This window comes from Botryllus schlosseri, chromosome 6, assembly GCF_051294905.1.
Source record: "Botryllus schlosseri isolate E-star chromosome 6, Bs_hap1, whole genome shotgun sequence".
NCBI lineage: Eukaryota > Metazoa > Chordata > Ascidiacea > Stolidobranchia > Styelidae > Botryllus > Botryllus schlosseri.
Genome location: NC_137241.1, coordinates 16,403,936 through 16,429,154, shown reverse-complemented (window position 1 = coordinate 16,429,154; position 25,219 = coordinate 16,403,936). Strand labels below are relative to the sequence as shown.

The 25,219-nt window shown below is 40.9% G+C and overlaps 3 protein-coding genes across 3 annotated transcripts; 1 reads left to right on the top strand and 2 right to left on the bottom strand.

The window, feature by feature from the left end:
* Nucleotides 1-390: 390 nt before the first annotated feature.
* Nucleotides 391-3,914, top strand: LOC145441213 (uncharacterized). The gene is made up of 2 exons (XM_080319030.1): nucleotides 391-2,307; nucleotides 3,595-3,914. Exons 1-2 carry the CDS (start codon nucleotides 1,129-1,131, stop codon nucleotides 3,679-3,681), a joined length of 1,266 nt encoding a protein of 421 aa, XP_080175156.1. The 5' UTR covers nucleotides 391-1,128; the 3' UTR covers nucleotides 3,682-3,914.
* Nucleotides 3,915-5,060: 1,146 nt separating this feature from the next.
* LOC145441211 (uncharacterized) lies at nucleotides 5,061-14,842 on the bottom strand. The gene is made up of 8 exons (XM_080319028.1): nucleotides 14,707-14,842; nucleotides 13,974-14,073; nucleotides 11,044-11,210; nucleotides 10,871-10,978; nucleotides 10,041-10,308; nucleotides 9,922-9,980; nucleotides 8,293-8,428; nucleotides 5,061-6,371 (listed from the first exon to the last, which is right to left on the bottom strand). The coding sequence occupies exons 1-8, from the start codon at nucleotides 14,789-14,791 to the stop codon at nucleotides 5,750-5,752; spliced, it is 1,545 nt and encodes a 514-aa protein (XP_080175154.1). The 5' UTR covers nucleotides 14,792-14,842; the 3' UTR covers nucleotides 5,061-5,749.
* Nucleotides 14,843-19,984: 5,142 nt separating this feature from the next.
* Nucleotides 19,985-24,059, bottom strand: LOC145441199 (mammalian ependymin-related protein 1-like). Its single transcript, XM_080319013.1, has 6 exons — nucleotides 23,908-24,059; nucleotides 21,211-21,245; nucleotides 20,938-21,072; nucleotides 20,654-20,837; nucleotides 20,264-20,360; nucleotides 19,985-20,173 (listed from the first exon to the last, which is right to left on the bottom strand). Exons 1-6 carry the CDS (start codon nucleotides 23,975-23,977, stop codon nucleotides 20,080-20,082), a joined length of 615 nt encoding a protein of 204 aa, XP_080175139.1. The 5' UTR covers nucleotides 23,978-24,059; the 3' UTR covers nucleotides 19,985-20,079.
* Between the last annotated feature and the right edge of the window lie 1,160 nt (nucleotides 24,060-25,219).

Below are 25,219 nucleotides of genomic sequence, written 5' to 3'. Positions count from 1 at the left end.
GATATATCAAACGAACACATAGAGATTTCGGACTCATCGAGATCAACATTACGAATGGTATCAGCAAATGTGAACGAGTCACGAATGCAGTTACCACCATAGAGCAAACTCACCGGCTCAAGATATCTCGCAATCCACTTCGCGACTTTGTGATACGCTGATCCAACCATCGATAGTATCGGACGTAAGGGTACATTCGATTTATGGGTCTTCGGAAGACCATACATACGTGGTCGAATGGAGCCAGTGGGTCTGATATCGTCGTATTCAGCAGAAGAGATTTTTCCCGCCTTCTTGAGGGTCAATAGTAGACGCTGAATACGAGCTTCTATCTTGGAGGTGTTGTCATTGTCACACGCAGGGCCAAGGATTTCAAATTTAGACTTGTCCAACAGGTTTGAAAAACAAATTAAATCGTCAGTGAGCCATTGTTTTTCACAAGTAGAACCTCAGATAATCTTCACGACGAAATCTCTGATGCCTGCAACACAAAAGGATGTGCTACCTGCGACAAATCAAAGCAATATAATATATGAATACACGTGCCGATGTGACAGTCGGTATGTAGGTCGCACGTCTCAGCGCTTGCAGCAAAGAATTCGCCAGCATGTACCACGGCAAATTAGAATAAATAATGTTTCTCCAACTCCTTCATCGCAGTCTGTTGACACACTGCGTGATTATGATCAAGTTACTGCTTGTAATTCGGCTATTGGACAGCATCTCTTATCCCATCCAGATTGTGCTGATCATTACAACGACAGTCAATTTTCTATACTTGCTCGTGGCCGTTCTCTTTTTCATTTTTCATTTAAAGGTCCTGGAATCTACGATCATAAAGCTACGAAAGCCGATTCTCTGTCGCCAGAAGGAACGCCTCTACACTCTTGGAATATTTCATTAATGTTATGTGTTGTGTTTTCGGTTATTTATAACCGAATATGTACTCGTAACGTTTGTTTTGTACCGTTACTACCGTATCTAGCCCGTCTACTAGTTGTTTGTTTTTGTTATTATTACGTCATACAGACAAAATAGTTCTTACATTTCGAATTTGATTCACCCCATCACTAACGTTCGCTACTGATGAGAGTTAGTCGAAAAGCTTTTAGCGAATAAATTAACAATATGAAGTTATTGTTTCGCGTTATTCTGAAGTTCTGTACCACAAATCACTTGTTCAAATACTTTCGCAAAAGGTACAGTGACCAACAATTGGAGATCCTTAATAAGTTGGTCAGAACTCGGGGGAAAATTCGAAATCTGCGGTATCATGTAGCCTTTCTTAAGGCTTGTATAAAGAAAAGAGTTGTACCAAAGTTTCTGAAGACGAGGATAGAGAAATCGCGTGCTCGCATCAACTCCAGGATTGAGAGTGCATTTTTACATGATGAGATCGAGAACAGCATAAAAGAGATGAGTACCGTAACGCAACGTTGTGCCAAGCTTAAGCAGCAGGCAGTGCAGTTTTTATCTTATTTTGACCTGATACGGTTTTGTCGTTATATGGCCAAAATTGATGCACGTAAAGAGGATGAGAAGGTACGGCAGAATGAGCGTAACATCAGCTTGCTTCTCAAGACACGATACGGTACCAAGGCAGTTGCTGGTAGTAAGGTTATTACCAACTTATCGGACTATGAGCTGAGTGGCACAGAAGAGTTGGTACTATCTCTTGGTCTTGATTTTTCTGTGCCACCGACAGAAATCAAGCGTGAGGAAGTCTTTGCTGAATTTGAGGTATTACTTGGACAATTGTCACATCATCACCAGAAATTTGATGATGAAAGCAGAGCAAAGGAACACAGTGAGAAAATTGTGGCCCTTAAAGCCAAACTAAGTAGCTTAGCGCATGGTTTTTGTGGAACTCCAATCGACAGAAGTGATTTCACGATGACGTCCGATTGCTACAGGAGCATCAGATCCCTGAAATCCAATAAGTCAATTCACATAACCAAACCTGATAAAGGATCTGGTGTAGTCATTTTGAATAAGTGTGACTACATTTCTAAAATGGATTTAATTCTCGGCGACAAGTCTAAATTTGAAATCCTTGGCCCTGCGTGTGACAATGACAACACCTCCAAGATAGAAGCTCGTATTCAGCGTCTACTATTGACCCTCAAGAAGGCGGGAAAAATCTCTTCTGCTGAATACGACGATATCAGACCCACTGGCTCCATTCGACCACGTATGTATGGTCTTCCGAAGACCCATAAATCGAATGTACCCTTACGTCCGATACTATCGATGGTTGGATCAGCGTATCACAAAGTCGCGAAGTGGATTGCGAGATATCTTGAGCCGGTGAGTTTGCTCTATGGTGGTAACTGCATTCGTGACTCGTTCACATTTGCTGATACCATTCGTAATGTTGATCTCGATGAGTCCGAAATCTCTATGTGTTCGTTTGATATATCTAGTTTATTCACGAACGTGCCAGTTCAAGAGACTATAGAGATTTGTGCCAATGAACTCTATGGTGGTGTCCTTCCATCTCCTCCATTCTCAAGGTCTTCTTTTGTTAAATTAATGCGATTGATCACTTGTGATGTCGAATTTAGTTTCAATAACACCATATATACACAAATCGACGGTGTTGCAATGGGATCGCCGCTTGGTCCCATTCTGGCTAACATTTTTGTGGGGTATTACGAAAAACGGTTATTCGAAGATATTGATCGACCATTAATGTATCAAAGATATGTTGATGACACCTTCGCCATATTTGAAAATGAATCCCAGTGTGATTTGTTTCTGAGCAAATTGAATGGTCTTCACCCATCACTGAAATTCACCATGGAAAAAGAGGTTAATAATTCATTAGCATTCCTTGATGTTTTAGTGGAAAAGACGGGTGCTAATTTTGTTACATCAGTTTACCGTAAGCCTACATTCAGTGGGCAATACATTTCGTGGGATTCTTTCTGTCCAGTAAAACGTAAAGTAAATTTGATAAGAACTCTGGTACACAGGGCTCTGATGATATGTAGTAAAGTCAAACTTGATTCTGAATTGGAGAACATTCGGTCAATCTTTCAGTCAAATGGTTATCCTGATCATATCATTAAAATGACCATAGATCGTAAACTCAAAGATTTCAGAAAAGTTAAACCGTTCGGACCTAGAAAATGTCCTGTTTATTTGCATCTTCCTTGGATTGGGAAAGTGTCCAACAGGTTTGAAAAACAAATTAAATCGTCAGTGAGCCATTGTTTTTCACAAGTAGAACCTCAGATAATCTTCACGACGAAATCTCTGATGCCTGCAACACAAAAGGATGTGCTACCTGCGACAAATCAAAGCAATATAATATATGAATACACGTGCCGATGTGACAGTCGGTATGTAGGTCGCACGTCTCAGCGCTTGCAGCAAAGAATTCGCCAGCATGTACCACGGCAAATTAGAATAAATAATGTTTCTCCAACTCCTTCATCGCAGTCTGTTGACACACTGCGTGATTATGATCAAGTTACTGCTTGTAATTCGGCTATTGGACAGCATCTCTTATCCCATCCAGATTGTGCTGATCATTACAACGACAGTCAATTTTCTATACTTGCTCGTGGCCGTTCTCTTTTTCATTTAAAGGTCCTGGAATCTACGATCATAAAGCTACGAAAGCCGATTCTCTGTCGCCAGAAGGAACGCCTCTACACTCTTGGAATATTTCATTAATGTTATGTGTTGTGTTTTCGGTTATTTATAACCGAATATGTACTCGTAACGTTTGTTTTGTACCGTTACTACCGTATCTAGCCCGTCTACTAGTTGTTTGTTTTTGTTATTATTACGTCATACAGACAAAATAGTTCTTACATTTCGAATTTGATTCACCCCATCACTAACGTTCGCTACTGATGAGAGTTAGTCGAAAAGCTTTTAGCGAATAAATTAACAATATGAAGTTATTGTTTCGCGTTATTCTGAAGTTCTGTACCACAAATCACTTGTTCAATCTACTGTACATTTATAAACACCACTCTACCATAATAGGAAGCAATAATCGAATTTGATATTCCTAACAAATATATTTTCAGCATTCGACAAAATTTGGCCAAGAAAAGTTGTGGTTCAGCACAAGGTATGCACATAGCAATTTACAACGTAGCTACGTTGCAAATTGCTATGGTATGCACAGGATATGATTTGGACTTGACTGGACAAGAACAAGATATATTTAAGTCGTGCTTCAGCACAAGGTATGGACAAGATATGATTTGGACTTGACTGGACAAGAACAAGATATATTTAAGCCGTGCTTCAGCACAAGGTATGGACAAGATATGATTTGGACTTGACTGGACAAGAACAAGATATATTGATGTCGTGCTTCAGCACACAAGGTATGGACAAGATATGATTTGGACTTGACTGGACAAGAAAAAGATATAGTTAATTCGTGCTTCAGCACAAGGTATGGACAAGATACGATTTGGACTTGACTGGACAAGAACAAGATATATTTAAGTCGTGCTTCAGCACAAGGTTTGCACAAAGATATGATTTGAACATGACTGGAGATGAAAAAGATATATTTAAGTCGTGCTTCAGCACAAAGCATGCACAAGATATGATTTGAACCTGGCTGGACAAGAAAAAGATATCCTGACAGGTTCAAAAGACATCTAGTGTTTGCTGGGTTAATATTCGATATTGTTGTTCTCGATACGAGTACAGCCAGCAATCAAGGTTACGGGAATGTAGAAGGTTCCCTGTTCAAACGAATCTAATAAAATCAGAATTTGTGCCACCCAGAATCTTGTGATGCATCAAAATTTGGCATGACATGGCCTACTGCACGTTAATAATGGAAGGAACACTGAAAATGACTTTGTGCGACAATTTCGGACTACGAATGTATCAAGCAGACAACAAGAAAGATAGATGATGGCAAATGAGAAAGCGTGTATTCTAATCAGTATCGCCACGAATGGGTTTTTAGTCTGACACCGTATTGAGTAGCTTTCGTCGCGACAATTGTTTCTCATTATATCGGTGTTTAAGCTGTATTGCTGCATTTCCCGAATAATGTCACTGTCAAAGCCTTGTTAGAGAAACGAATCTGCGCAGAAATGAATTCCAATTTGCAGGCACACACCAACACACCCGCCAATTTCGCGCTCCGATTACCAAGACTATCACGAAGCTAGCTAGCTCACGAGTGGTTTTGCAAACGAATATGGGCGCACATAATTTAGATTTCAGAAAAGCATAACGTCTATTTGGGCGCCTGATCGGGAGAGGAGATCTAGGATGGTGCTTCTCAGCACACGCTCGGCGCGCATCCAGTCGAAAAGTTAGGGGGATTTTGATTTTTTTCAAATTTACCAATATAGTATCAATTCAATTCGGATCAATTACATGTGTAAATGGCGATCATATAATCTCTTCGTATTGACGAGAGTCGGGGAGTACTGTCAATTAGCGAGTCCCTGATCTCTGGTGAACAATTAAATACGCGGGCGTACTACGCAGTCTTGGCGACAGTTTTCGCAAATCAAAATGTCCGAACTCCATGGCACCGATTTCAAACCTTTGTCGTCTTTCAAAACTCAAGCCATGATACACATCTTCTGATCGTTACGTTCAAGTATTAGCGGGAATCAATTACGCACGTTAAAATCTGTTTGCAGCGATTCGATGCTATTTAGTTTCGCGATGTCGGCGTAAGTCGGCGACTATGCTCAATGCTCATGGATATCTGCAATCTGAAGAATGTAGAAGAGGAGTATTACGCATTGTCTCAAGAACGAGTCTTTTGTGAAGTTCGCTGCGTCGGGCGAGAAATTGAATTGTTGACGCTTTTAGCTTCATCAGTAGGCTTTGGTTTCTTTCTTTGTGGCCGCTGTCGCTGACGACTCTTTTTTAAAATAGCGCTGGACCGCTGACTACTATCGCGTTTTCTTTCAGGTTTTCCACTGTCATCAGCACGGTGTCGTTTTCTGTCACTTCTATTTTTCGATTTTCGGTTATGACGATCGGCAACAACCCTATCCTCCCTTTTCTTCACATACGACCGATGATTCTCTCCTTTATGTCTTCGTTTTATCTTTTCACGCTGACCGGAAGGGTAGCGCCTACTTGGCTCTGCTTTTTTCTGGGATTTATCCCTTAACCGTCTTGGTTTCGTCCGGTCACGTTTTTGTCGTCCCCTGACAGCTTTATTACGACTGGTATCTTTTTGACTCTTTTCGTTGGTGCTTCCAGGCAGAGCCTCTACTTTATTATTATTGAAGGAACTGGGATCGTCATTACGTTCCCGATAGTGAGAATTAACATTGAAATGAGTTTGAATTTTTGGTGATTGTTCTAGATCTTGGTCTTGAGAGCTGGTCTTGCTTAGAGTCTTTTTTTGCTTTCTCTTTCTGTATTAAAAAAGCAGATACGTGGTGAGTGATCAATTGATCATGCAGGAAAATGCCGATAGAAATAATCAGCTGAAGAGTAATCAAAGCGCAAGACCCCTGTCCACATCATAATTAGAGATTATTAAAAAATATAGTTGCAATGAGAATGAGATCGTCCCGCCTACATCTATATTTACCTTTGGTGACAAATCAAGCTTACATTGTTACCGACGTTACAAGTTACACAAAATCAGCTCTTGTCCACTTACACAGTCGATTTTCAAAGAATGAATTGAGATGTTGGTTGTGCCCCAATGTATCTATATGGTGACACCTGACACGACATGGGGGAAAAGTATTTCATGGGCCATGGAAGGAAATGTGCGTCTCACGAAAGAATTTTTAGTTTAGTTTGGCCCGGTGTGTGGGCGATTCCAATATGTTTTGAGTATAGCGACAATCTTTACGGGAGGTCTTAACAGGCATAAACAATGGCTTGAGATGAATGAGAATATGATATATGTGTCTTAAACTTTCGAAGACGCCAGATACTGCCATCAGCTCTACCGGTGCATATGATCACGTGGGGTGAGTAAGATAAAATTTGTAGTAATAATACATGAGATTATTGAAAATTTCATTCATTATTTTGACTAGACAACGGATCCCCATTAACTTTCTTAGCACTAATTCTGCGACTTTGGTGTTTGGTAGGTCGATGTATATAAATAGATAATTTGGCGTCACCTGTTCTGACTCGTCCGTGAATCGCGTATTATTTATCGAACTTAGTTCGCTGCAGATACTAGGTTGGGTGAGTTTTTGCGTATTGTTTGTATATAAAGGGCCTATGTAAACAGGGGGTATGATGGGGAGGGGCGAAGCCGCAGTATTTTGGTTGATCACCCTCCGGAGCCCAAGACCAGCGTTTAAGGGGCTGACAAAGTGCTTTGGCCCTGCATACCACTGTAAACACTTGAAGATGATAGCATAGCATCACTTCCATGTATTTTGGGCGTTTTGAAAAGAGATGTTCTACAACAGTGGAACACTGGAGTTCGTTAGTGGTCGGCGGAAAGTTTTGATACATTTTCAAATTACGTGAATATTTAAAATTATAGTGGCCAAGATCACTGACAAGAATTTAAAAATATTCAAGCTAATCCCGTTAACCGAGATATGTGTGTTGCTGGCAGTGGCATAGGCTGGATCGAATACCCCTTCTTTTCGAATACATGGTAACCAGATGATGGTAGAATCAAGTTGCATTTAATACAACGACTCTGCCAATATTCTTATGAAAGTGCTGCCGGAATACGCTGACTCTACCGAAAAGACATTAGAAACCTTTGTCGCCGTTATAGCGTCATCCTATTCATGAGAGTCGCTAATTTTATTGTAATCGCAGAAATAGATACGAACCCACGACACAAATTGGGCACGAAAAAAATTGCAGTGTCATTTATTTATAATTATGATCTAGATTAGAGATCCCTATTTGGATATGGAACTTGAATGTTGATATTGAAAAAAATAAAATTCGGATTTTTAAAGTAGCCTACCACACGCGAAACAAATTTTATATATGGAATTTCATAAGAAAATCAATATATTTGAAATTTTGATTTTGAGTGCGGTCTGACCTTATTATACTTTCAATCGCACCAAACCTGGTGGGAGTGTTTGGCACGAAAAGGCCATAGACGTTTCATTTGTGTATTTGAAGACCGATCGGTGAAAAAATTCCATTTTAAAACCAGTCTGCCGAGAAAAAAAGTTTGCCAACCCCGGTTCTACAAGAACCTATAGCTCTAGCATTGCATATGGATTTCGTATGTTAATATACTCACCTTATGCGTTTATGTTAGACTATATATAGCTGGTCTTAACCTAAATATGCAATAATCTCGTGAATGTAGAGGCTTTACTTTGTACCAACCTGACTTTCAAGAAGATCAGTAAAAATGCCACAATCGCAATTATTACAAAAACCACAATTGTTAAATATTGCGGAGTGGAGAGCCCCCCATCCTCGTTTTTGGTATCTTCAGCAGGTTCTCGTCTTCTTGGAGGCCCTATTATATCCAGATAAAAAGTAGAAAAATTATATTAAGAAATATTTATCATAATCGTTAATGTATTATCATAAATTTTCAATATAAATCAATTGCAAACGCAGTGTTCAGAGGTAGTCAGTAACGAAGTACTTCTACTTTTTGGAAGTATTCAAGTAGTTTTCCTCTACTTCTGGTACCTACTCAAGTAGATCTGATTTTCTCTACTTCTACTTCGTAATATTTTGTGATCTACTTACTTACTATTCGCTATTTTCAGTTGGTCAAGCAGAAGTAGTTTAATCCCCCAGTACGAAAGATAGCCTGAGGAATTTCGGGGCTGTTTTCACGGAGTACCAACATTTAATATTCATAGAAGTCAAGTAAAGTCAGAAATTTTGTTGCGCTTCGCGCACAGCAGTTATGGAGTGACAAATATGTTTTGACAAAAGTATGAGTGAATATAATTTAGGTACCGGATTGCTTGGTTCCGCTCACACCGCATTGTCGCCCATATCAAATATTTCATCACAGCAAATATGGCCCACCATAACGTTTGAAACTACCGTTTCGCAATCTAGCAATTACCTATCGTGTCGTAATCTAGCAACCCATGACGTGTCCTGCTAATCTGGAAAATCCGGCTTTTTTTAACCTTAGGCCTGCACCTGTTTTAGCAGATCACCATTGAAGCTTTATGGACAAAAACATTAAATACATTTTCCGCTTTTTAGAAGTGGTATTCGTATTTCCCTTTCAATTCCGAGTATCATACTTTGATTTCTAATTACTTTCAGTTCTTTTGTCTGCAGAACATACACGTTGAAGCATAAAAGCAAGTGTAGTAGTAATGCCTTTATTTTCCGAAAACAAATAAGCTACACTAAATATAAATTTTACGATCCACAAAATTTGTTATTAACGTATATACTAATCGCGCAAAGTGTTGAAACCGTATTCGATACAACTTCTGCGTATTGGTCTTCGCCTAAACTTGGGGCATTATGGTATGGGGTAGGGCGCCATGTCATGATATTCTCTAAAACGGGTTCTTCTAGTAAGCAAATGGTTAGTATCGCATTTTCATATCAATACTTTATTTGCATCCCATGATGCGAAAGAATGCTTATTCTGTCGAAAATTGATACCTCCTGGGATGCATCAATACTAATCAAGCTCTCTGCACCTTACGCATAGCTCGATTTGTAGCTTTTGACAGTCCATTCGAACGACTTAAGACTGTTTTCGAAACTACTGACTTACTTGAGTAGATTTAAAGTCAGGTAATTCTACTTCTACTTCAAGTAGTTTTAGGTGGCTTATGTAAGAAGTACTTCTACTCGTACTTGAGTAGATTTTTTCGTCGCTACTTCTATTTCTACTTGAGTAGCTTTCTTGACTACTTTGACCACACAGCCAGTGTCAATCTTTGATGAAATTCTTGACCAAATATCCATCCGAATCTAAGATGGTGTGTCGGTACATGAATAATGTGTTTAAATATAATGACTGACTTCTCGGTACTGGATATTTCATCACTGGCTTCCGGATAACCCGTCGATTTGGTGGAATTCTAAACGAGACATCACTTTCAACCCCGAGATAAACATTCCGAAAAGTTGATTTTTGTTACCTTGCTGTTCGCGTAGGTTTTCTTTTCTTTGGCGGCGTGGGTGCCACGGTTCTCTCGGCCGGTTTGTCGTCAACATTGTCGCCGCTAGTGCGCGTGCTTTCGTCGCGATGTCGTTCATTTTGCCGTTGATTGCGTTCGTTGATTCTCGCATTGTCGTTTTCGTCAACAATGTTGTCAGTCGGCGAAACAACTGTTGGCTTCGCCGTGGTGGTTCGGGGTGCAGTTCCGGCTGTGATCAACTTCTTCCATGTGCCATCTTTGTCACGCACTGGAGGAATCGATACCCTTTCAGAATTGACATGCCAGAAAGTGGGGAAGGTTGGAGAGTATAGCGTTTCCAAATAGCGATGCGCAACACGGTTTTCAGAAATTGTTGATGGTTTATCGTCATAATACCAGCTCATTATTGAAACTGTATCAAAATTTCAAATGCATGTTTACGGAAGTGAGCTTGAGATTTACAAAAAACTGCCCAGTGCTCATCCGCGGACAATATAGTCGATGCTTCATCGAAGAGTTTGCAAGTGCTATAATCGATTGTGATGTACCAACGTCACACGTATTTGAAAATTAGGTATCTGTAACTGCGCGAATCTCAATTTCGTTTAGTTCACGGCATGTTGGGATTGGCAGTATCGCCCTCGTATTTCTATGTTCGCATTTCGTGAGGTTCGTCGGAATGACTCTTGGCCTTTTCAATTCATTATACTTCACTTGGCACCATCGCGGAGTAGCTTGATAGAATATTGGTAACGACCATAAAATATGAATGGAAGATACGACGAATATTTCCTACGATTGAAATTCTTAAACGACTTTTGTATACACACTCGATAACGTTGGTTTGTCAGTAGTCTTCGAATACAGAAACTTGAATCCTTTGTAAGTTTTGCTTCTGCTGATGGCATCCGATTCTAGTTTTATTCTCAGTTTGTTTCCTGGGATTAAAAACATTCGAAAATATATTTTTGATAGGAATGCGTCGGACCTGCAACGGACATACCTACAGAAATAATTTCCTCTCGGCCCCTCCTTCCGCAGATCGGGCCATAAGCGTGGCTGGTCAAATCATCACTGAACAAAACGTATTGACCTTCGCATCGCGCCTGTTTTGTCAGAAAAAAATCGTGTATCGTCAGTCTCACTCTTTCTCCACCGGGCGCCTCGATTCTGAACATATATAACGTATATCGGTGCTTCCCAACCTTTTTCAGTTCTCGACCACAGTCGTCCAAGTTTCATTGCGCGACCCACAACGAGATATGCTCAAACGAATGAGAACGTAATTCAACGCACGGTGCGTCGTGTGAGTAACGAGTTACACAAATTGTTTTGCAAATATTTCGAAGTCACCCTGCTTGACCTTAATACTCGAACTTTTTTTTATTTTTCCACAAACCCCTACAAAACATCTCTAAACAGCAATATGTTTGTGTAGTAGGCTATTGGCAATTTGGCAATTAAAATGAGTTTGCACAGTAGGATATTTCATCTGAGGAAGACATTCTGTTGATGCGAGTCCTGAAGTTTTAGCGCAGTTATGAAGCGAAACTGCATCGTGATTTTCCTAATTTAAAGAAATACTAATTTTGATATCAACCATTTTGCAAATTTAGAGGTTTCGCGGAACCCCTGAAGATGCTTCGCGAACCCCCGGTCGAGTACCTCTGATTTAGATACTGTAGATCAGGAGTGTCAAACACACGCCCCGCCAGGCAATTTCATCCTGCCGCGAAGCATTTCTGAGTAAATGAAAAATCTACTTGTATTACTTGGAGCACATTGCTATCGAAAGTTGATACTTTTGATAAGAATTAGCCTACGTTCACGATAAACCAGAAAGAAAGCAAATGTCGAGTATGCTTAGGTGCCACATTATACCCACTCGAGGGCAATAGGCCTACTGCGTTTTCATATTCAATAATCAGATTGAGACATCGATACGAAATTCCACGAAGTCATCAAATCGCGCACTCGGTTCAGAGTTGTCTGGGAATATTGACCAAAAAGTATAGTTATACACGAAGGCGAAAATACCAATACGAAACCATTATGTGCAAATTACATAGACAATATAACAGTGTTGGGATGACTCGAGTCACCTTTTTCGTATGACTTGACTTGACTCGAGTCACTTTGCTAAAATGACTTGACTTGACTTGACTCGGCGCATCAGAATTTGGGATTGACTTGTGACTCGGAGCAATATTTACGAGTCAATTTCAAGTCATCAAGTAATCGGTGTCGATAAAAATCACTGTATCTTTCATATGTTCGGATTGTTCGCGAAACGCTGGTGTAACCCGTGAAAGCGACCAATCATTCAATGATCGTGCGTTTCACTGAGCCTCCATTGTTCTCTCACAAACAAACATCGACCGCAAACGAAGTGATCGAAGCTTACAGCTTACGTTGTCGTAAACTAGTAGTAAAGTAATAAAATAGCAAAATGTATATTTCTGTTCTCTGTTCTTACCTTAACCTTGTTGAAATTAAATTCGAATATAGTTTATATAGTTTACAACCATTGGTGCAGACTCGAATTGTAAATGGGTAATGTATTGCATCTTATCCATTCGCTTCTCTATTCTCTATTCTCTATTTTGTCTGGTAAATATATACTGGAGGCGATGCAATTACTTAAACAGTTGTACGTATATGTGAGCGCCTTCTTGTCTGTATATTTAACTCTATATTCGTTCACCGGTTCGGAATCAATGACCACTCCATCTGTATTTCAGACAGCTAACAACATGTGATGACGTAATCATGCCTCATACTTCGAAAAGGCAACTTGACTTAAATTGTGACTTGACTCGTGACTTGACTTGACTTGACTCGACTTGACTCGAGTCACCTCCAAAAATCGAGTGACTTGACTTGACTCGAGTCACCTTCGAAAAAAATCGATTGACTTGACTTGACTCGAGTCAAAATGTGCAATGACTCGAAATGAGTCGTGACTCGAAGGTAGTGACTTGATCCCAACACTGCAATATAATAGTTACACAAATAATATAATGCAAATATATGTGGGGTACCACTGTATAACTTCTGATTCAAAAGGTCCCCGGCCTTAGACACCAGAAAGTTAATTTTATAATAATTCGAATGTCCGCGTCTTCCTCGCATAAAAATATTCCAACTTGTAACGTCACAACCCGCAAGTAAAACGACTGCAGTAAGACACCAATGTTGGCTGGTTCGAACCCCAGTTCGAGCTAGTTTTTATGTGTCGCAGGTTATCTGGGCTTCTCATCTCCGATCCCGCTGTACTAACTGTGTCTCGAAAAGCCCTGACACACAGTAAGCCACACGCTGTACAAAGTCGGCACCAGAGACCCGAAGCTGAATGCATGCGAGAGAGTATGTGACTGAAGAGTGAAAGTGAACTATTGAAGCGAATGAGAAGGAAGCGAAAGATACAAAGTTATTGAAACTGAACCACACAATATCAATGTCGTGATGCACAAGGGAAAACTGGCGATAAGCGTCACTGAAATATCGTGAAGTAATAATAATTATATAATAACAACCTGCAAGTTTAAGCCACTGTGTTATGATTAATAACTGTATTCAATCGACCACTCAACGAATTTTGAAAGTTTGGATGGACAGAAATATAATATATTCTGTATAGGCTTGATAATGAAGCATTATAGTGATAGAGTGAGGTAGGGTTTTGAGAGTAAGATAGCCGCGTTATTTGACAGGCCCGGCCCGCAAGCGATCAAAAGGTTTCGATCCGGTCCACGACCCGATTTGAGTTTGACACCCCCACTGTCGATGTATATTTTCTATGTCAGCGTCGCGTATCAAGTTTGCTACGAGGTAGTCGTGACTGACAATACTTGATCGTTCAGAGCAAACCAACTTACTAAGAATAGATAAATTGGGATATGGGGTAAATGTAATTGTTGTCTGCATACTCACAGCCACGTGCATTGTGTCTGCGCTGTAAAGAATCTTGGATATCCGGGGCTAGTGAACTCCTTGGTGACTCTGCCAGCCTTGAGTTTAATAAGGCCACACGCTGCAAAATTGAAAAATAAAGATGGTAGAAAGGCAGGACATATAAATTCATCTCAAACATATATGGGGAAAGTGCTTCTTCTTGGGTTGCATTCAAAACAAACGGTGTTTTGAAACACTTTTTTAAAACATATTTTAAACGGTGTTTTAAACAAATGCCTTCTTGAAAAAAAAGGTTGTCTTTATCAAACGTTGTCTAATTATACCATAATATTCCTGACGTCATGACTTGAAAAAAAACATGTTTTAAAAAGAGCCTTGTTTTAAACGTATTTGTTCTAAATTGATTTTTGTTTTAAATGCAACCCTAATAGCTACTTCACTTCAATTGCTTTATTCGGAATGCACGTCAGTCAGATATTACGAAATAGCGTATTAGGCTACATGTGCCATTTTTCTAAATGTGAACTCCATTTTACGCTACCATATTTCGTCTAATCGCATGTGGTATAGTGACTGTTATAGTGACTCACTATAAATGCATCTCTTTAATTTTAAAGACAACTAAATATGTCAGGTGGAGCATTCATATAGGCCTACTTGTATACAAACAAATTACAGTAAAATAACATATATCTATAATTATATATATATATATATATATATATTAGCATAGGCTATATAGCCTACTCACAATTTCCTGGCCTTGTCGAGGCTCCATCTATGACTTCCAGCACGAGGAGTAAAATTAAAATTAAAAACAAACCCCGTTGAAACATGTTTTACTTAGCATTACTACGTGTAAAGATATTTGCTGCAATCATGATGTAGGCCTACTTTATAATGTTATCAGATTACGCCCAGGGGCATTGCGAAAAACGAGCTCTGCAACTTCGTCGTATTATTTACCATAATATATTCGTAATGAATAATATACGCATTGACTGTGTCGTGTTAGATTCTAACGGGGGGCGTGTCAGCGGTTCTTAACCGGTGTTCCTCGGACACTAGGGCAGTGGTTCTCAGACTTTTTTAGACATGCCCCCTATATGATAGTGAAAAAGTTCGCCCCTCCCCCCTTATCGTCATATCACAAAATGCAACCAGATTACTAGCAATCCCAGCGGATAGTTTGATCACATGAAAGGTCATGAGTGTTGATATGAGAATATTCAGACATGAAATTCGGACTATACACGGAGCAATATGAATGAATTGGAGGTAAATCGTGCGGAGCGCGAAAAGATTTTTTAGTTGACCGCAGCTTCGCCCCCCCCCCTTATGATACTTTCACGCCCCTCAGGAGGACGCGCCCCTAGTTTGAGAACAACAGCATTAGGGGATCCATGAACCAGTCTCAGGGGTTCTGTGGAGGTCAAGACGCACACTTAACACATATACATATGATTTGTTTTGGCCATCATTTGTTACAGGCAATTATAGGCCCAATCAGTAGTTAAATTGTGACAGTTGTGGTGAGCGTCGTGTGCGCTTTGTCGTGGCGTACGCGGGGAGGTTGGGGTTCGAAACCGAAACCACGACCATCTGAAACGCCAATTCTATCTCCAATATTTATAAGTTCATTTGTAATTAACCAATTAGTATCACGCTGTTGTGTTTCGACCGAACTACACGATGGCACTTTCCAAGGCGAAGTCTCCTATTTCTGAACCGGTATTTGAATGGGAGGATCAAGACGCACTGATTTTCAGTAAATAATAATCATTATGATATTTTCCTGTTGTGTGAAAATTATATTTTAATGGTTTCGTTCTTTTAACACTCTGTGTTACACACTATAATCTGTAATAAAGTATCAAATGTATAGCTAGATGTGTATTGTGATAGATTTTTTGACTTTGGGGGTTCCGCGAAGACTTGCAGATAAGCGTATACGTGTTCCGCGGTTGGTAAAAATGTTTTGTTACCGTATGCAAGAGCTATATCGCATATAGTCGTTATTCCAAATTCACTTAGAAATGTGATGTCAATTTATCCAAACGTTACTTTCTACTTGAAAAACGAAACGGAAAAAGGTAGCCTATTATTGTTTTGCTTCAAAACTGCTGAATAGGAAGTGGTGAAAATTAGGGATGGTGCGAGCGTGAGGTTCACCTTCGCGTTCTGTGTGCGAACGTCGGAAATTTGGAGGTTCGCGTTCGCAAACGAACCTTGGCAGGTTCCCCACTGTGAACCTTTTTCATCTATTACAATTTTTCACGTCATTTATAAAATTTTTGACTGAAATTATTTGCATTTCAACTTGAACCACTCTCCGCAGGAAGCTGGCATCATGAAAAGAAATTCAACACTAAGCGAGCTTGCACCTTGCCAGTTTCAAAAATTATTTGTTAGAAAAGTTTGCTAGAAACATTCAGCTTTCCGTTCGTGCCAGGGGCGGGCAACTTCTCCAGTCGGCGGGCCGGATATAGGAAAATTAAGTACTTGGCGGGCCGGGTTGCGGAATGGATACATTATTCGACCATTTATCCACATATAGGCTACAAGGAATAAATCGTATTTAATGAATGTATTTTAACGACAGCAATGTCACTTCAAAGTCATTTCTCGCCAATAGTGACGAAGACAATGTGGATTTGAGAATAGCATTGTCATACAGGCGCCGCCATGTCTGCTTCTATCTGATCAGTCAATACACGGTGCAATCCCTTATTAAGATTTCAAGGAGTTCGATAACCCCGGTACCCCTAATTCATTAGGATTGAGTAGGTGATGAGATAGCGTCGCGACCCGTTTTGAGTCGGCGAACCCTGGTATAAGCGGTGTCTTACTAGGGTTACCATAGTCCTCTTTTAAGAGGGTTTGTCCACTTTTTTGAGAATTTTGGTAAATAATATGTCATAATCGACTGAGATACAGTAAATTAGCGCTGAAGTAACGCTCCAGCGGCTATTTCGGGAGATGAGCCGGAAAGTTTTTTTTAGTCAACCAACTGACAATGTGAAAGGAAAACTGTATTTTTGGCGCTGAGCGAGAAAGTTGACCTTTCTTTTTTTAGTCAACCGACCGCGAAGTTGGAAAATTTAAAAAATTTTCAGGATTTTCCTCCGGTTTTGCAAGTCTGAAAATTTTGTAAAAGTGTCCTCTTTTCAGATTTCCAAAATATAGTAACCCCACGTCTTACAAAAGCGTAGAAGTGTGCCGTGCTACAAGTCGGCCGTTACGGAATGAAAAATAAGAAATATCAGCCTGGTGTAAATGAACATTTTAGTCGACAAACACCATGATTACCACAAACGATATTAGGGTTGAGTACATCGTAAATGCCGATAATGCAAGTATTCTCGCTTCGACGAACTTACGAGTAAGGTCTACTCGCACGCTGCGCATACACGTATATTATAACATACAGTCACTAAAATTTGACGTAGTAAGTATTGGGAAACTTCGGCAGACTGGGGCCGCGGGCCACAATATCGTGTCAGACGGAAAACTCTCCGCGGGCCGGACAAAATCCCTTCGCGGGCCGGATCCGGCCCGTGGGCCGTATGTTGCCCGCCCGTGGTTTGTGCATATTAAGTGACTCTCTGCGCCGGGAGCTTTCCCGCAACCACACAAGCAACAACGAAACACACTACGTGTTTGTAGTCAGCGAATTTTGCTTATTTATCCAATCAGTTAATGACACACATTATAGAGAATGCATCGTTGTCTAATGTAAACAATCTTATGAGGCGTACGGGATCTATCCTGTTTTGATATGTTTATTGTATCATAAAAACCACATCCGTCCGATTGGGATGTTGGCCTCTGCATAACTTGTTTTGAGGTAATATCTGTTTCAACTACAAAAACCGATTTTCACTCTGATCAATTTCAATGTAGCAATAGTCTGTCAGTGGTGGCTTTTGGGGTGGGCGAGGTGGGCGGTCGCCCGGATTATGCGCTTTTTTCAAGAATAATAACGAATATACATGGAAATCCGTGTACCAAGCAAGAATATGATTCCGTACAGATGTGTCAATCATCATCAAATCTCTGCATTTGTTAGAAAAGTCCCATACACGTCTCTGCATGCGGTATAATTACTTAGTTTTGATGTAGTCTATCCTTGCACACATGCAATAATAGACATGGCCGAATCCAGCAACTAGCCAAACCCTGCCGTGGTGAAAGATAGATAATAATAACAGATGGGAAAGGGGGGTCAGGGGGGCGGAGCCCCCCAGAAGTTACGGCTAGATACTTATAGGGGGGCCCCCCGGTAAGTCTCGCCCAGGGCCCCCCCGTTCGTAGGGCCACCACTGAGTCTGATCATGACATATGAATACATTGCGCGATCTAGTCTAGAGACCGTCAAGGCGTAATATATTTTCCTGCAAGTCCTCGTTGAGATTTGGTCACGTTCAAAAAGTCAGCATGTACTTCGGCATTGTGGCCTGAGTCGTCGAAAATGTAGGGTTGGAATTAGCAATCGTCCCGCGACGTCATAGGTTCACGACCGCGTTCACATTATTCACATAAAACCTTTCAAAAAAAGTTCGCATTCACACGAACAAGAACCTTTCGGGAGTTCGCAGCATCCCTAATGTAAATTATCACAAAGTACATGGTGCAAGTATAGACAAAACCTACTTGAGTATCGGTAAAAAAGTATTAATTCGTTAATGCCCACCTTACTACTGTGCATGCATATTTTCTGTACCACCACCACTGCCGTGTGTTATGTATTTTGGTTGGATGAAAATAAAGACTCTCTCTCTCTCTTACCGCGAATCGGAATTAGATAATTGCGATGTGAAGTAGGCTATGCTAGCGCTTTTAATTGAATATACTTAGTTGCTCACCTTAAATGGCCAGACCGTTAAATACTAACCGCATGCAGATATTTAACTGGTGTCATGCAGGTCAAATGTTAATATTAAAGTTAGTTTGTGTTATATAAATATGCGTGTGTATGTTTCGATGGAGTGTGCACACTGCACAAGTGCACATATACGCGGTAGGACAGGTACACACCATGTTCATTGCTGCGTTCTGCAGAAGTAATATTGTCTTTATCAAGTTGATAAGATGCTTTTATTTGTGTGATAAGAGATGATGCGATGCTCGATGCCAGTGGTTCCCAACGTGGGCGATATCGCCCCCCTGTGGACGATTTTAGGAAACAAGGGGGCGAAAATACCACAGGGGGCGACTAGAGGGCGAAAATATTAGAACGTCCAGTGAGATATATTTATTTAACACGGACAAAAAATGCACGCGAAGATGGCTTATTATGCGTATGGCGCGGACAAAAAGGTCAACTTAACGGAAAGTAGACGGGGCAATCGGTTTTCCGAGCACCTATGTCCTATACCACCTCGGAATTTTTTTTTTTTTTAGTAAATATAATAGTGATCAGAGTTAGGTGAATAAATTTCCCTTTTACATGTCTTATTTTTTCAGATCCGTAAATATGGGGGGGGGGCAAAAATTTGTGTAGAGATTGAAAAGGGGGCGATGAGGTGAAAAGGCTGGGAACCACTGCTCTATGCTAATGTTTTAATCTGTGTTCTGATAATTTCCCATGTAATGTTGATGTTGCTTAAGCTCGAACTGTTTGGCTACTCTTGCGTTAAAGGATCCGTGCGCCGTAGGCTACACAAAGGTCATTGGCGAATGCAGACAGGCTGACATCAGCGGAAGCCTTATATTCTCTGCATTACTTTTCATTCAGTGTGCATGCCTCTTATTTACTTCGCCTAGGCTAAGGGGGGTGTCTGATCTTAAAGGCTACTCCAAGTTGTTTCGACACCTTCCTATCTTTTCATTGTATCGCAGTCTTGTGATGTTTTTGAAACGATGAAAATATTATTAAACCTGATTGATTGATTGATTGATTGATTGAAGTAGCAAATGTATTTTATATAGCTACAAATCACCATATAGTACTTCAATGCATGACCATGACCAATGACCATTGACCTTACGTAGTAATTGACCAAGTGTGATAACATACCACTCTCATCTTATACATATACTGTAATTTTATTTGAAAACTATATATGCTTTGCTGTCTCCACATCACTTGTGAGTAAAAATTGAATTATTTCGACATATATTTCTAAGGCAAGATGAAGTCGTCAATTGATGAAGCGCATTCTTTTGGCACGGCGAAAGCTTCATGATTCAGTTCATCCACTACGATGTCATAGTACCTGTACGTATAGAAAAACACGTCAATTACGAATTATGACCAATCTAAAGCTGATCAACAGAGTAGTCGAAAAATGGGCGACGAGAATTACCTTCTGTGATAGTGAACTTTCTCTTTTCCAGCGGTTCCTTCAAATGAGTACTCGTATGGCAAACAGCTCGCTCTGGTATACGTCGCTGTGCTGATTCCTGTGACGAGAAGCAGGATTACTAACTAAAGTTGCTACAGTACATGAAACGTTCAAATTGAGTGAATTCGAAACGGCGTGGTGCCCTTCGACCAGCAACACGTTGTCGAGACTATAAACGGAAGAATCAATGAATATATGAATGAAATAATGAAAATCCGGGAGGTGAAAGTTAACTTCATCGCCCCTGCTTGCCACCATGTAAATATGGGCGCATTTTATAGATGGCAACCGATTCACTCAAGCAAAATCGATATATAATAAACGATGCATAATTATAACGACTGCACTTACCTTCCATGTCGGTGCTATTCTCACGCCTATACCATGCCGTCATCAACACTCCGTCTTGGTGGTCGCCGATCATGAACTCTGGGAGTGGATTGAAGCCTTCTTGCACCCCGATTCTGTGAAATTCGTGGCTGGGAGCTTTCTTTTCGCATTTTTTTGTTTTCATGTCAACGACGAATTCTTTTTTCTGGTGATTGAATGATCATCAAAAGATCACTGTTTTGTATTTTATGAGTGTTAGAGAATGTTGATCGTAAGCAAACGCGGTGGCCTAGAAACACTCTCACCTCGCGAAAGAGAATGAGAATATCTTCCGTGGGGCGAGTATCGTTCTCTGCCGTCTCTTCGATGAATCTCAGTCTCTCGCCTTCACCATCGTAGAGCATAACACCTCTTCTATACAGATGAGTCAAATGGTCGTACTAAAGAACATGGAAACGAGTATGATACAGAGAATAGGTGTATACAGCGACATCAATGTCTTATAGAGCCACCTCAGCCATCTCACCGAAACGTCACCAACGAGTGATAACATCAATGGCAATGCATTTTCAATTTACCTGAAGAACTGCAGCTTTGAAGTGAAGTGGCGACTCTGAAAGTGTAAAACGATTTCGATTTTAGGTTAATCCGACGATTTGGTGACGTAAGAAGGCAAGATGTATATCTTATGTCAACTCCTCAATGAGGTCATTTGAGTGCGGTGTTTATCGCACCTAGGGTTGCATTTAAAACAAATAGTGTTTTAAAACACTTTGTTGAAAACATGTTTTAAACGGTATTCTAAAAAATGCCATTTTGTAAAGAACGACATTATGTTTTGTTTTTGGTTTATAATGACGCCATATTTGTGTAAATACTTTCGTAAAAACATGTAATATGAGCCTACGGACAATTTGCATCCGATACAGTCGACGTATACGATATGGAATGGTTGAAACTCTCGAAATCGTTGTCCTTTCAACAGTTATAGATCATTGTAGCATGTAGTAACAGATCATTGGTACGGAATGGGTGTTCTGATGATGATGACCGCCGACCGTAAAAATGCTACATGGCGATGTAGACCAGGTCAAAAAATTTTTGGGCCGTTTAGGACATGGATCCGACGTATTTTTCGACAAAGGAGCCATATTTACCTTACATTTTCAAATGCCAATGTTGTTCCACTGTGACGCCACAATTAAATATTCGTGACGTCATTTCTAATAAAAAAACATGCTTTAAATAAGGGCCATGTTTAAGACATGTTTGTTCTAAATTTATTTTTGTTATAAATGCAAACCTTGCCAGGTACACTTGAGAAAGGCGAAGATTATTCAGTTTAGCTCAATCGCTGGTATGTCTAACGCAGCGGTTCTTAACCTTTTCTCCTCCAGCACCCCCTTTCAAAAATTATCGTGCTCCAGCGCCCCCCCCCCCAACTTCATATTGTAAGGAATGTGATAAAGACAATGATTAAGAGAGAGGGCCGTAACAGCACTTCGTCAACCCCCCTAAAAACGATTGCCTTGCGCCCCCATAGCGTGATAAACCGAACTTCTGAGGGCTTCGCCATCACGAACCCCATATCGTGATTTCGATGGTCAGCAAAGTTTGTGTGACCTGGTTGCCCGAGGTACCAAAATTTTCTATAATGCATGAATGAATAGGTGGTAATTACATATATAAGTCGCTATAAACTTTTTATCCTCTCAGCCCATGTAATCAGATTTACCAGTAGCACTGAGTGAGCTGTTGTATATGAAAATAAAGGGCACGTAATTAATAAGTAAACATATTCGGGTGTGCCCGCAGGTACAATTATTCGTTATCATGGCCGTAACAGCACTTCGTCAGCCCCCCCCTAAAACAAAAAAACGTTGGTCCTGGGCCCCCATCGGGTGATAAACCAAACTTCCGGAGGACTTCACTCCCAGACCCCCATTAGGCTGTCCGCTATTTGCTGATAGCCTATTAGGTATCTACATTGGGTGTCCATTTACTGAGGCAGCTATTCTCGCCTAGTCGCGCGAAGCGCGAAAAATTTCACTAATTAATGGTGGAATTGGTCAATATCATTGGGAATTGCATGTAAATGGAGATTAATTTTTATCCTCTCTCTGCTCACGTAAACACATTTACCGGTAGAGCTGAGTGAGGTGCAATCTTCCCTCTAAGCTGCGCACGTGCGCAGTGCTGACACGGTCTCTGCGCACAGAAAATCTACGTTGCGCACAACAAATCCGAAGTTATTACCTTTTTTTAGTCGTTACGCACTGTTGTCCAAGGGTCAGCGCAGTGAGTTGTTGAGTGTGCGCAGACTCATCAAAACTTAAAGCGAACATTGTGAGGTTTCTTGGAAACTGTAGGGCCCGTTACTAATAATTAAACATATTCGGCCGGGCGAACCCGTTGGTATGACTTCGTTGCATGATGTTATTTCGTGACCCCCTGTCTGCAATATCAAAAAAATATAGAATCGCTCAATGGGGATATCGCCCAACAGGAATATCCCTGTCGCCCAATCGTACTAAACTAAAAGACGCACACGATTTCAGATTGGTATTTCTTCACTGACATATAATTTTCCCTGCCAGATAGAATTCGTCTTCTGGGGTTCAGATTGACAAGACAGAAACATTCGGTGTCAGTCATTTCGGCGCCCATGGACAATTAAATCTATATGTAAGGCTATATGTAACGAAGTTTTCGGTGTTAATTTGCTCTGAATACTCATTAAGGATATGTCGTATCACCACATCATCTACTGCGAAGCCATTTTTCTCCAGCGCCCCCCATACCGCCCCCCTGAGCCCAGCGCCCCCCATATCGCCCCCTGAGCGTTTCCGCCCCCCTTTAAAATCGCCAGCGCCCCCCGGGGGGCGCTGGGGGCAAGGTTAAGAACCACTGGTCTAACGCATTCATCTACATAAGTCAGAGTGGTTTTCGGTTTGGTGCTTTCAGACAAAGTGAAGAACACCGGAGAACGGAGTCCGCAGGCCTACATCAGCCGAAGTCAAATTGGTGGTGAATGTAAATTCAACTTATGGAGGCTCCACCCACACAGACTCAGACAAATGTCAATCACCGCCCCTATATGTATAATTGTATATAGAATATATTCATAAATCGCCGCATTTTCGAAACAAACTTAGGCGTAGGTCTATGCCCCATGACAATATAGGCTTTTTGTGAGCGTGACAGTTGCACCTGGACCATTCAATGACCGTTTAATGTGCTAATGATGGCAATTACATATATCTAATAATACTTACGGCAGTGGTGATGTTCCTGCCCAGCCACAACAGCAACACAGAAGGCAATCAAACTAATCAAACGCAGCATCTTATTCGTCCTCGTTTCGTGAACATTTCGCTTGAACGAGCCTTTATATAGATATTTTCGGCGAGTATTTACACTTCCTTAAGCATTAGCACAAATGCTGTTCTATATTTAGAGTTGAAGCTTGTTGCATATCACGTATAGGTCTACCTACATATAGGCACAATCGCCGCAAAGCTGTTCAAATATAATTAGAGCAATACCGATATAATAAACCAAACATCACGGGGTATAGGAATTGCTGCAAATCGAGGCAATCTGTTTAGCATTTTGGCGAATATGCTAGTCTATAAGGATCCCTATTTTACACGCCCAACACCCGGTCATGCGGGGGTAATTGATCGCAGGTGTGAACCTCATATACAACCCTGCTCAATCTGCTCTGCACTTGAAGCAGTCGGCACTTTTCGATTGTACTGCTTTCTCCATTGGCTTTTGCCCACTTGCCCAGCACAATCAGGTACCGGGGGGGGGGGGCAATTCCATGATCAATTGGCTCTTTTGTATAATGATTGCATAGCCTACTCTTTCTGCCTTAAGCGTGGGTTTTCTTCCCATGCAGTTCAGCTTGCACCGTGTCATAAAAATTGGCAGGAAAAAATGCAAGATAAAACGAAGAGAACAGACGAAAGCCTTGGAGGCGCATTGTGTCCTACGACCCAATGTGGCTACCAAATGAGGCGACAGAACTAATCGGCGCCTACCAGCGCTCAAAAGGTCTGATGGCAGAGAACACTGCAGAGATCGCGTCAGCAAACATGCGTTGGTCACTTTCGGCAGAGGTTTAGGGCGGGAGTTTCAAGTCCAGATCTTCTAGACTGCGCACTTTGCGTCGTTGCAAGCTAGCCAAAACTTGGCACATCTTGATAAGTCCTGACGTATCGAAACAGCCGGCGCCTTATAGTCCCAATCCTACAAAATGCACGGTATAAGACAGAGGTATGGGTCGCGAGGGGAACAATTTTGGGTCTCGGTGGCACTAGAGTAATCTTTTAATGTAATATTGGTTAAATTTCTTGCAACCAAAAAATTCGTCGCGCTCGTGGATGGTTTGTACATATCCGAGGTCATTGTGTTGGACACTATAGCCAATAAGCGAGACATGCAGAATAGTCGTCACTACATGGCTTAAACATGAAAATGTTCCAAACATTGTATTACGTAAATTTATAAGATTTGTCCGATATTGGTTTTTCTGGAAAACATCGTCGACCGTTGTCAGGCTGTTGGATGCTTTAGTGTAGG